Source organism: Phalacrocorax aristotelis, chromosome 20 (assembly GCF_949628215.1).
Source record: "Phalacrocorax aristotelis chromosome 20, bGulAri2.1, whole genome shotgun sequence".
NCBI lineage: Eukaryota > Metazoa > Chordata > Aves > Suliformes > Phalacrocoracidae > Phalacrocorax > Phalacrocorax aristotelis.
This window is the reverse complement of record NC_134295.1, coordinates 431,999-443,539: the sequence shown is the minus strand read 5'-3', so window position 1 is coordinate 443,539 and position 11,541 is coordinate 431,999. Positions and strand designations below refer to the sequence as shown.

The 11,541-nt window shown below is 49.7% G+C and overlaps 1 protein-coding gene across 1 annotated transcript in view; it reads left to right on the top strand.

Annotated features, from left to right (window-relative positions):
- The window catches only part of LUZP1 (leucine zipper protein 1), a 41,785-nt gene extending 33,982 nt beyond the window's left edge, over positions 1-7,803 (top strand). The window contains exons 3-4 of the mRNA XM_075114471.1: positions 4,223-4,387; positions 5,954-7,803. Of these exons, the coding sequence (XP_074970572.1) occupies positions 4,223-4,387; positions 5,954-5,992 (204 nt within the window). The 3' untranslated portion in view covers positions 5,993-7,803. The remainder of the gene's footprint in view (positions 1-4,222; positions 4,388-5,953) is intronic.
- The last annotated feature ends 3,738 nt before the right edge of the window (positions 7,804-11,541 follow it).

The window sequence follows — 11,541 nt, the reverse complement described above, 5'->3', positions numbered from 1 at the left end:
ATCTCCTAAACAGATGAGTGGTGGCCAGTTACACAGGGCTGCTCCCTTCTTGGTCTGTGTCAATACACCTCCTGAAAAGGAGCGAGAGCCACGGGGATGGGAGCTCTTTTCCTGTTCCTTGGCTGGTACCAGTGAGGGGAGTCCCTCAAAGCAGGGCTGACACAAGCACACAGTGGGCCTGGTGAGCTATACTTGCCACTGGAGCTGCAGGCTCCAGCATATTTCAGGCAAGCTCACTGGCACCAAAGGCCCCTCCAGTCTGTTCCACCACATACTGGTTCCTGCTGCAGCTCCTGCTTCTGCTCCTAGAGCTGCTCCAGCAGCTGCTGCCACAGCCAGTCTCCAGGAGGAGCCCAGCTGAGTAATCTGCAGGGCTGGTAGCAGCGGGGACAGATTCATAACCGAATGACTCTGGCATGACAAGGATGAGTGGTGAAGATGTGAAAGGAGTTCTACATTTGCAGAACTTCTCTTCCACTTCTCTGGCAATGAGAAGCACAGTAGAATTTGCATCGTTGCTTTGCTTTGCAGAGCATCTATTGCCTGATGGTACGAAGTGCAGGTTGGCCTTCCAGCTACATTTGGACACTCAGAGTACATCGTCTCCCTGGCCAGGTCACTTGTGGGTCACAGTCAGCCTGTACTTCTCTTTCATGAATCCAGGCAGAACTGACCTGACTGAGGTTGTCCTTTTGCATAATGGCAGCTTACATGCTTGGAAAATGGGAGACCCACCCCCAGGCCTCACTTTATTCCAGGAGTTTGAACTCATAGTACCCACAACCTCAAGTCTCAGAGCTGAAGAGGGCTCCACTTGCAGCTGGGCTCGCATGTGGTCAGTCCTGGAGCCCTAAAAAGTGGACACTCACATACTTCTTCCCCGTCTTCCCCCTTGCAGCCTGCCCAGCTCTGAGCATAGCTCTGCAGCATGTTCTGCGGGTGGTCTCAAGGTCACAGTCAGATCAAATTTGCAAGCTGTGTAGTGTGCCTACCACAGCGGCTGAAGCGTACCCGAGAGCAACCTGACCCCTGCATGATCATCCTGGGTACTCCTGATGAATTAGCTGGCTTCCAGCCTTGCCTGTGTCTGCAGTCACAAGCAGTCAGGAAAGCAACCGCATGGTTAGTTCACGCAGGGCTGTGTGTTAGGTATCGCTCTGCATCATACTTTGAAATAAAATCAACCTGACACCACATAGTCACAAGTCTGTATTCCTGATCGTAAATTAAGTGTATTTTTGGCTTGTAAATGAGGACCATGAAGTTACCCTGAAAGACTGCCGCTACATAGAGATACCAAATTTTATGTATATGGGCAGCTCAAATTATTGCATATGCCCTTTGAAAAAAAAAAACCACAAAACCCAAATTATCTGCCTTTGAAGGATATCTCCAGGCTTATAATATGCTTCATATTACAAGGAGTCTGTTTCTGCTGGGATTTGTGTTTTAGTTAAAGATGTAGCTGTTTCTCTGGGAGGAAGCTTGGCACAGATCTAGGCTAACTTTGCACATTCAGCTTTCCTGCAAAGACATCACTGTCACCTCTTCCCAGCTCCACTGGCCAAAGTCTGAGATTGCCTTAAGAATCCTATTTGGGAAGCACGGGGTGTGTGCTGGTTTTGCCCAAATGCATCTTCCTCTCCTCTGTGAAATACGGTGTCTGACCATTTGATGCAGCACAGCAGGAGTCTCGGCCCCTGCCTCAGCCTGTCCTTCAGGACAGACCCAGATGGAACACTTGGAAATAACTCTTGCAAGGCGATGCCAAGGCACAAGGTGTAATTTCAGCCTTCTGCTTTTGTACCACTGATGTAGGCAAACGTCTCTAATGAAGCTACAGGAGGTACCAGCAGCTATCAGCAATGCTTGTGCTACACAAGCAGCAGCTCTTCGTGCTCATGGATGGATGCTGCAGCCTGAGGACCAGCTCCCTCTAGTGCTTGCAGCCAGCCTTCCTCAGGCTCCTGTAAAAGACCTAAGGAGGTGCAAGACCTCAAGCAGTCATTCTGTTGGGCCTCATGGTTCAGATAATGAAGACGGTATTTCTCTGGTGTGATGTTTGACTGCAGAAAATTTGCAATGCCTGACTTAGTCCAAAGGCACTGGCACGCCTGATGAATGCACTTAGTTACTTTTTCTTGTGGCTGTGACATTAATACAACTGGAGCTGGGTTGTGTGCTGCATAAGTTAGGTGAAAACCTAAACGTAGGCGTTTCTTCAAGTGAAGCTATGTGTACCTTCTTATGGTGGGCGGGCCTTGTGGAAAAAGTCCCCCGACAGTGTCCAGGGATGTGCTGCCTCTTGCCCCTCCTGTCCTCTGCTTTAGGGACTAATATAAAGCGCAGCCATCACCATTTCACCCTTGCTGATTCCACAGAAGCACCTGCTTAAGCAGCCAGCCACGCCACATCAGTGTTTTCATCTTTCTTTGGACCCGAGTAACTTTTTCCGAGGGTTCCAGTCTGTTCTGTGCGAATCCTGGGGCTCACAGTCTGCTCAGAGCAGCTTCCCAGGTGCTTGGCAGTGACCAGCTGTTTGTCCTATGGCGGGCCGTGGAGCGTGTCGAGCTCCGCACTGACTTGGCTCTGGTGCAGTACCAGGAGGTATTGGTCTACATCGCCAACACGTGGGGGTGTTCAGCCTGATGGCCCTGGCTCAGCTCTTTACCTACAAAACTCTTTGAGACCAGTGTATCTGGAGTGATAGTCATCAATTCATGCTGCTGGACAGCAGAGACAGACTGACACTGTCAGATGCTGAAGGGGGTGGTGCTCCTACATGCTTTCCCGGTAGCCTCACCTCTAAAGGCAGCTACTGTAGCAGAAATACAGCAGTGCCTAGCCCTTGCTAAACTGTCCGGGTCCATCGAGATGACTGCCATTCATTAAATTAAAATTATCACCTTGCTTTTATGAGCAGCCTGGCCTATCAGGGTTACCTCTGGCCCATGGTTGGTTTGAGGGCCCTGTGGCACTTGTCCCTGAGTTATGCCTGTTTACCAAGGTGCTGCTGCTGCTGCTAATGTCTCACTTCTGTGGTAGGGCTTGGATCACAAGGGTCAGGGCCAGTGTTTGCTGAATGTCACCCACAGCGGGGCCAGCTCAGGGCAGGTGTTTGCCCATCCAGATCTATCAGATGTCACCTTCTTTCTGAGAGTCTGTCAATGCCTGGCATCCATCTCAGAGATGCTTTTCTGCCAGGCACAGGGGCTGCTGCCTCTCCCCTCCCTGCTATCCCTTTTGCCTCAGGGCAGGGGCCAAATCTGTTCCACCAGTGCCCACAGCCCCTTCACAGGGCTGTGCCCTGCATGTTTCAGCAAACACAATGCAATCCCCAAAAGCAAGCAGAGCTGATAAAGCCTTCAGTAGCGCAGTGCAGCCGTTGCATTTTGCCCAGTAGTTGATTACGTTCCTGCAACTGTAAGTTCACCATTGTGATGATCTATTTTGTTTCTGGTGTTGACATGATGGTGCCTTACGGTGTGCTGGAACTTGTGGGTAAGTTGGTTTTCCAGCCAACGACAACAGCAGCAAAAGCACTGCCATATTCCCGGGGAGCTGGAGGGTGATGGGGACTCCTCACCCCCATGACTCGCAGTGGGGTGCAGCCTCAGTAAAGATACAGGTGCCCAAACCAGCCCTAAGGCAGACCGTAGGCATCTGAATCCCAGGGTATGAGCCCATGATCTCTGCAGACAGTCAAGAAAACATCAGTGAGTTTAAAAGTGCCATTTAGATGCCTGTAGCAGGAAAACAGTGTAGGACACTCCCCCATTACAGCCTCATTGCCAAGAAAACGGGAGATTCAGGTTGCTTCCCCACCCCGATAGTTAAAACTCAGAGTTCACACTTTCAGGAAAGCGCTTCAGACACTAAACTGTGGGATCATTTGCTGATAGTGCCTCATGGATACAAGCACTCTGGGCCCAGTGAGCCACACGGGCTAAGCACAGACTTGTGCACAGTTTGCCCAGCTGAACAGAAGACTCCACACCCATAACTGGAGTTAAAATTACTGGATGGTTTTAGGAAAAAAAAAGTGCGAAATAGTGAGTAAGTGAGGACATGCCAGAGCTGGCCTGCTGGCCCAAGTCCCTCCTTACCAAAGGGACTCAAGCCAGCACCTTTGCACCACAAACCCCAAGACCAGGAATCCAGTGCTATTCCAGATCCCTTCACACTACCCAAGTCCCAACCCTTTTTATTTTCCTTTGCACAGGATGAAGGCAAAGATTTTGCGCCCAGTTCCAGAAGAAAACAGTATGGCTCTTCTGAGTACCTCTCACACGTTGACGCCCCAGGGAAAAGGCCAGCCACCAAGACGGAGCTGCAGGACCCCGGGTCCAACCCCCACGCACCACTGGGTCTCCAAATGGAGGAGCAGGTATGTGAGTTCAAGGCAAGAAGCCAGTATCTGAACTGACCTCCCAGTAACATAACTCGGAGAGCTTGTCCAAAATGAATGTAAACCTTTTAGGAGCAAGCCAGTCTTAAATCAGCACTGCCCAGAGGTGGAGTATCTACTGGGTTGCCTCGGTAAATTACTCAACTCATTTCCTATACCAGTAAAAAAGTACTACCTTATTTTTCTGTTATAAAGTTGTTTCACATCGCTTTATGGCTAAGAACATACTCTAGGGAATAAGAGGCACTGCATCTATTCATCATCTGGCACACGTTGGACAATCAGGGATGGAAAAAAGAGACAAAATCACAGCCCCAGCTTACCTGCTTCAGCTGGCAGCTGTGCTGCTAGGGTGCTTGTCTGCTACTCTGCCACCTAAAACCCTTCCTTTGGGACACACAGAGTAGTGGAAAATGGCCCACGTTACAGTGACTATGACTTATTGCCTGAAATGTGAAAAAAAAATCTATTCCAGCTTCTTCAGAGGGGGCTCCCTTCAGAGGAGCTAGGGGTCCGGGCAGACCTTAATGCCTAGGTGCGTAGCCATGCTTATGTCTGTACAAAAGACTTTCTGTTTCTCCTGGCATTCCCTCTTTGCCTGTGCAGCTGCCCAGAGCAAAGTGCATCTGTCCATTTGTGGACCACCTGCAGCAGGAAATAAGATATTTCCTCAACCTCAAACCTGTCACCAGTGTATTGTACTGGACATGCACAGGAGTTGCTGAGTCTCGATGTGAGAGTAGCAGGACCGCAGTGAGGCAGAGAGCCCAACGTAGTCATACCGCTTGGTGAAGTTGCACAAGAGTAAGAGCCCAGAGGGACATGGTCCCAGCTGAGCTTTGCAGGCTGGCACTTAGAGATAGGTAATGTTCGCAGTAGAGAGTGGTGATCTGACACTGTCCCTGTTGCTGGCTGAGGAAAGGGCCAGCGCGGCAATGCTCTGTGTGGTCACTGAGAGGTGGTACCCACAGTGGCATTCATCCAGATGCAGAACCTGGTACCTGAGGTTCTGCTGTGCTTTCTTTGTCTGCACCAACTTGTCAACAGCAAATAAGAACTTGGGTAAAGTCAGGCCCCCACAACATACACACCATCATTTGGATCTTCTATCTTGCCCAGACCTCCACAGACTCCAACAGTAGCCTGACTACCTTGCACATGGAGATGTACTCTCATGTTAGATCAGCTCCATCTCCTCTGTATTGTCAGGTGTTGTGCATCTCGCTTGCAAGATCCCTGTGCCAGGAGTGGAAGTGGGTGCAGGGTATGCTACAGCATAAAAAAAGATAATAGGCCCTGCCTGTGTGGGGCAGGGCTGGGCCATTCTGCTTCGGGATTACTGCACTTTAAATGCTGGCAGAGCCTCTATCTTCCAGTATGATCTTGCTGCTGCCCTCCTCTGCCCCACCATTGGGCTAGGATCCTGGTGGGCTTCGGGATGGCTGCCTAAGAGCAATCACGATACTCTTCCCCAGAGCAAAAATGCTGCCAGAGGCAACTGTTGGTCCTAGCCAGTCTGTGATGCCGCGGGGTTGTCTCTTACAGGGTGCTTCCCGTGCCTGCCGGACAACATCACGGAGATGAGCTGTATTCCCTTCCACTCAGTGAACACACTGCACAGTGAAGCAAGAGGCAGGATAGTACCAAGCTCACGGGCAATCACACCTGTTTGTAACCTCTCCAGAGGCTTCAGCTAGCCTGAAACCAGTTTTTCAAATGCGATTTGCAAGGTACAGGAGCTTTACCAGTGAATTCTTTTTCTTCATTGCTGAAGAGGCAGCTGCAGAGACTTTGCTCAGGGGACTCCCGCTTCTCATCTCTGTACCTGCAATCTTAGTCTCCTCCACAGGATGATAGGTGTCTCCATATGGAAACCCTGACTGCATAGCCGCTCTGATGATGGTACTCCCTGGACGAGAGAGAACTTCTTGTTAATCACTTGCATTTAGACAAGATCCCAGAACTATCCCTGTGATTACGGTCCCCCAGCCCATGATAGCTGTCCTACACGGTTCCACAACTGAAAGCTTTCAGTTCCTAGTGAGAGTTTGCGTTCTCCTAATACACTCTTGTCAGCTTGGATAGTGGTCACCTCAGTACTTGTGTTCCCAGCACCCTCTGTCTCTAGGCAGGAAGAAGCCATTCCCCACTGGCTGCTTTACATATTAAGAAGGAAGGAGAGCAGAAAATGTTGTTTAGAAGCAGTTTCTTCCCTATTGCTGTCAGTCTCTTCAACAATCTTTGCATGACCTACTCATCACCAGCCGAGGTCTTGCACGAAGAAGTCATCATCTGAGCCAAACCAACAGCAGTTCACGCAGCAGCGAACCTTCCTCCTGACTTGGACTGGGCTGATTTTTTACCTGAAACTTTATGTCCATCATGCTCTGCAAGCAACAACTCTGCTGCTCATTCTCAGCAGTTGAGCGCTAAGGGAAAAAGAAACAAGTGCTCTTCCTCACAGACAAGCAGAATGTCCTTGTCCCTTCCAAAAACAGGGTGGAGAGAGCAGGATTGCACCCTAAGCAGGCTCTGGTATGGCTGCCTTGGCAGCCTGGGGCTGTGTTCCTTTTCAGGACCGCCCCATCCACCATGTCTGGGACCCACCTATTGTCAGCGTTTGCTTCAAACACAGCGGTACGTTACCCTGTCAGTACCCACAGGCTGCCGAGTGCAGATGGCGTCGCTGAGATGGCCTTTCTGGCGGGGGAGATGCCGCCCCTGCAGCTCCAACAAGTGCTTAGGTGCTGGAGCAGCATCTGCCCTGAGCAAGGTGATCGCCTCTGGCTCGCACAGCAAGAGTTCGGCCAGCCCTTCCTTTACACCCCACCGCCCAGCTGCAGGGCTGGCCCATGGCTTTCCTGCCCTGTACACAAACACCACTGATCTCCCCCAGTGCTTTCTTCTGCCTGTTGGAAACAGACGCTCCGCTCTGCGGAAGGACGAGGACAATGCTGCAGAAGGGAAAAGGTCCCATACCTGTTTTGGAGGTGTTGCGGGAACAGCTGCAACACAGCAGCTGCCACGTCCGCGTTGCACCACACACTTGTTCCCACATCCCACCTGCCAGATGAGCGCATGTGGCTACCCACACCTGCACATCCATGTGCCGTATCATCCCTGGCCCTCGGAATTATATGCCTCAATTCTGAGAGGCAAATTAATCAAAAAAAACAGAGCTGGTTGGAAAATATATAGGAAAACATTTATAGAAAAAGGATACTGTTTCAATGACATGATTTTTTTTAAATAATGTTTGTTTGGAGGAAGGGAAAAATTATTTTTGACGAAAAGTGTTTCCTTTTGCAATTTTTTAGATGGTGTCCCAAATTTATATTTTAACCCTTCATTTTATTCTTTTATATTCCATTACATGCCTAAGTGTCAACTTGCATAAAAAAAGAGAAAAAGATAATGCTTTTAAATTAGTACTAAGCAACAGCTCTAATAATCTTTACACTGTATTAAAATAAATTATATCAGCTGCTATCTCTTACCATTTCATGACATGGCAGTGCTAGTAGAGCATGGGTAAATTTGTCCTCAAGTATAACGGGAAAATATTTTTAAACTCAAAATCCAAACTAAAAGTGAAACAAACTGAAATTCAGGTTTCTGTATGGCCTCCCTGTGCCCCGTGCTCATCAGGAAGCACTGAAAATGGGTGTGTTTTTTCCAATCTGAAACCACAATGGTTTTTGGTTTTTTTTTTTTTAACGAGCCTGTGGAATTGTACTATCCACCCTGAGCACCCTGCTTTGCTCAGAGGTTAACTGTATGGCAGGGTCACCGCCACCATGCAAAAGAAGACATTACTGAGATCGACTGCTAGAACAACATCAGCTTCCCGTGCCTCACTGCGCCGCCTTGCAAGCTTTCAGCAGCCGATACACAGAATTGCTGCCTGACCAGAAGTGCCACAGCTAAGCAGTGCTCTTGCAGGGCTGGCCTGCTTGCTAGCCTCTGCTGGCCTTGGGACGCTACAGTCTGACTCTTTGCCCCTTATTTTCTTATCAAAGAAAATATTTCCCATCAAAACTAAACATGCTGCCTCAGGTCGTCTTCCATCTGTTGCATGGGAGATGCTGCTGCAAAAACCCTGCCAAGCCAGTGCAGCTGCTCTGCAGTGAGCAGCCCGAATGCCTCCTGCAGTACCTGCTTGCTCAGCCTGGGAGTTTGCATCATGGAGGTATCTTGGCACGTACAACCCTCTTCAGACACCACAGTAGTTATTTATCTCCATTTAACATTCCCAAACCTGCTGCCAAGCAGCTCTCCAGCTGTATAACTTATACCCAGTTACAATCACACGGACGACCTGCTGCTGACCACCTCCTTGTCAGCTGCAGTTCAGCCTCCCAGAGAAGCGGTGTACCTCAAAGGGCCTCCCCTGCCCCTTGTCGCTGCTGCCCAGGACTTGCAGCTTAGTTTTACAAACAGCCGGATGGCGCATATGTGCTGAAGAGGACGAGGATCACTTTAAGCAGCAACTGTATGGCTTTCCTCCTAGCAATGAGCCCCGTCCTGCTGCAGGACAGTGGTCCATGTCCCCCAGGACACTTGGGCGCCTATACACATCCACCAGCTCTCTCCTTCTCACATTCTTGGCATGGATCCAGCTTAGCATGGTGCTTCCAGAGCGCCTTCCAAGGGAACTGGTTTCAGTCCTGGCCACAAAAGCTCAGCATCTCTACGACACGACGTGCTGGGTTAACACAGGCCTCCCTGTACCTACCCCAAAAACTCTGGCTTACCCATTGGCTTTTCAACCCCACAGCTCACCCCAATAATGCAGCCCCCGTCTGAAGTGCAAGGGAAGAACCACCCCCAGCAATAGCTCTTGCTTTTCCCCTTCTGTCAGGCAGGACCAAGTTTTTCCCTACCATAGGCAACCAGAGGGCTTCACCCTGCTGCTCAGGTGGCTCCCAGCATGCAGCAGGAGCCCCAGCTACTGGCCCAGCAATGCAGCTCTTCTGGCACTGTCTGCTCTCCTCAGGTGCTTCTCACAGGTGACATCTCTCCTTTCTCCAGCTGCCTCAGTCTTCTGTTCAATATTTTACAGCACATACTTTGAACTCTTGCTCTAGACTGAGTCTTACTGCTTGTAAATAATAACACAGATGTCACTGAGTAACTGGACACTGGGTTGTTTTTACCACAACCAAGATAAAATCTGAGAACGAAAACCCTCCTTAAAATTGAAAGGGGCCATGCCCTCTAATCGTGAGTGCAATAGGAGCTGATTGTATTATTAAACTTATAGCAATGACTTAAGGAAACACAATGTGTTTTACTCAAATTGCACACTTTTTTGAACAGCTGTAAAATAGAGTATATGTGTAAATATTGCCATCACTGAAGAAGTATTTGTAATTTTAGCATATAACTGTAACAGGCTTTTCAGTGGGCTTGACGATGCCACGAGGCTGTGCATCAAGCACTTGGGTAATTCCAAAGTTGTAAATTTATTTGCTGTACAGAGGAAGTGTGTCAGTGCTCACTTCTCCCAAGGAAACGGAGACGCTGGTCCCTCCTGGAGAGCCAGCAGCCTTTCCCAGAAGGGCTGGCACCAGCCTGAGGGCCCAGCAGCTTGCTGTTTCACATAGTGGCTCCCTTTGTGTCCAGGAACACCACTGCGGCGCACGGTGCGATGCCTCTCCAGCCGCTCAGGGAGCACGGAGGGGCGACAGCTTTGCGGCACCGCCACCAGCGCGTGCATTGTCGCACTGCAGCTCACTGGACACAGATGAGGGGAGCTCCACAGTCCTCCTGCAGATGGTACCTCCAGGAAAGGAAAAGGGCAGGAAGCACAGGGCAGGGTGGCGCACCTTGGTGCTTCAAGAGACACCTGACATGAGCAATTTCCTAGCTACAGATTGAAGCAATAGTCACATTGGTGTCATCTCTAATATAGTAGACCTCATCTCTGCTGCCCTTGCACATTACTGGAGCGGTCGAAGCACTGCTCCAAGGCCAGCCTCCAGTGGACTGCTCTGTGTGTGATGGAGTATGAAGCCATTGTTTGCAGGTGCCGCTGATGGTCAGTAACCTAAGGATCCAAAGGATCGTCTTCCTAGGCTGCCCAGCATCCAGTGCAGGCTCCTGCCTTGGGGAAGCAGCACTCCAGGCTGCATGGAATGTATTTTTAAGAGAATAAATCTATTTTTTTGTATTTGCAGACATATATTTGGGCTGGGGCAGCTTAGAAGGCAAATAATGCAAGAAATCTTTTCATAATCACAGACTCATCCAAGTTAAGCAAATTTTCCAGGGTTACAGTATTGCCCATTTCCCTAAACCAAACATTGTGTCCAATAGAGCTATCAGCACTGTTTCACCCCCTCAAACCCCTCCTTGTCTCAGCATGCTCAACAGAGGGAAGCCAGCTCTTTCCTCCCCAGGCTGCCCATGCAGTGGATACAGATGGTGCTCACCTCCTTCCAGTTACACAGTGCTCTTAGTCTGCATGCCAAATGTAAACACACACTTTATCTGCATGTCTCTCCTGACTCAAACACTGTCAGCTCTACAGTATATAACTAATAAAAACTCTTTTTACATATTTGTGATGTGGTATTTGTAGCTCTGGCTGAATCCCTGCACAGGATCTGTTACTCAGGTTCCGATGCCCCTCAGTGAAGTGCCGAGGCAGCTCCAGGCTGCAGCACTGCCTTAGCGCTGAGGCCAACTGCCTTATTCTTAGACTTTTGCCTGTACCCAGGCAGGTCCCATACACCCCAGGCTGCGTTTAAGGCACAGACAGGGCATACACACATGGCAGACCAAGCTGAACACAGCCACTCTCCACCTAGACTGGATGACCTGGACTTGGCATTGCTGAGCGTGGGTTGGAGGAAGGGCATTTTTACAGAGGGAAGCAAGCCACCACTTCATTAAATTTCCTTCTCTCAGCCAGTACAGACTGTACTGGAACCAAGATCCGTTGGTGTCTCCTGGGAGAGGCTGGAGGCTACAGAGGTCAGAGCAAGTGGCAAAGTCTCCTTCACAGTTCCTAACTTTTTGCAATATACAGGTACGATTAGCACCTATCATACACAGGACCAGCCCCAGCGACTATAACCACATCATTTGGAGAGAAGCACATTGATTTGTAAGGGACCCCGGGCACTACA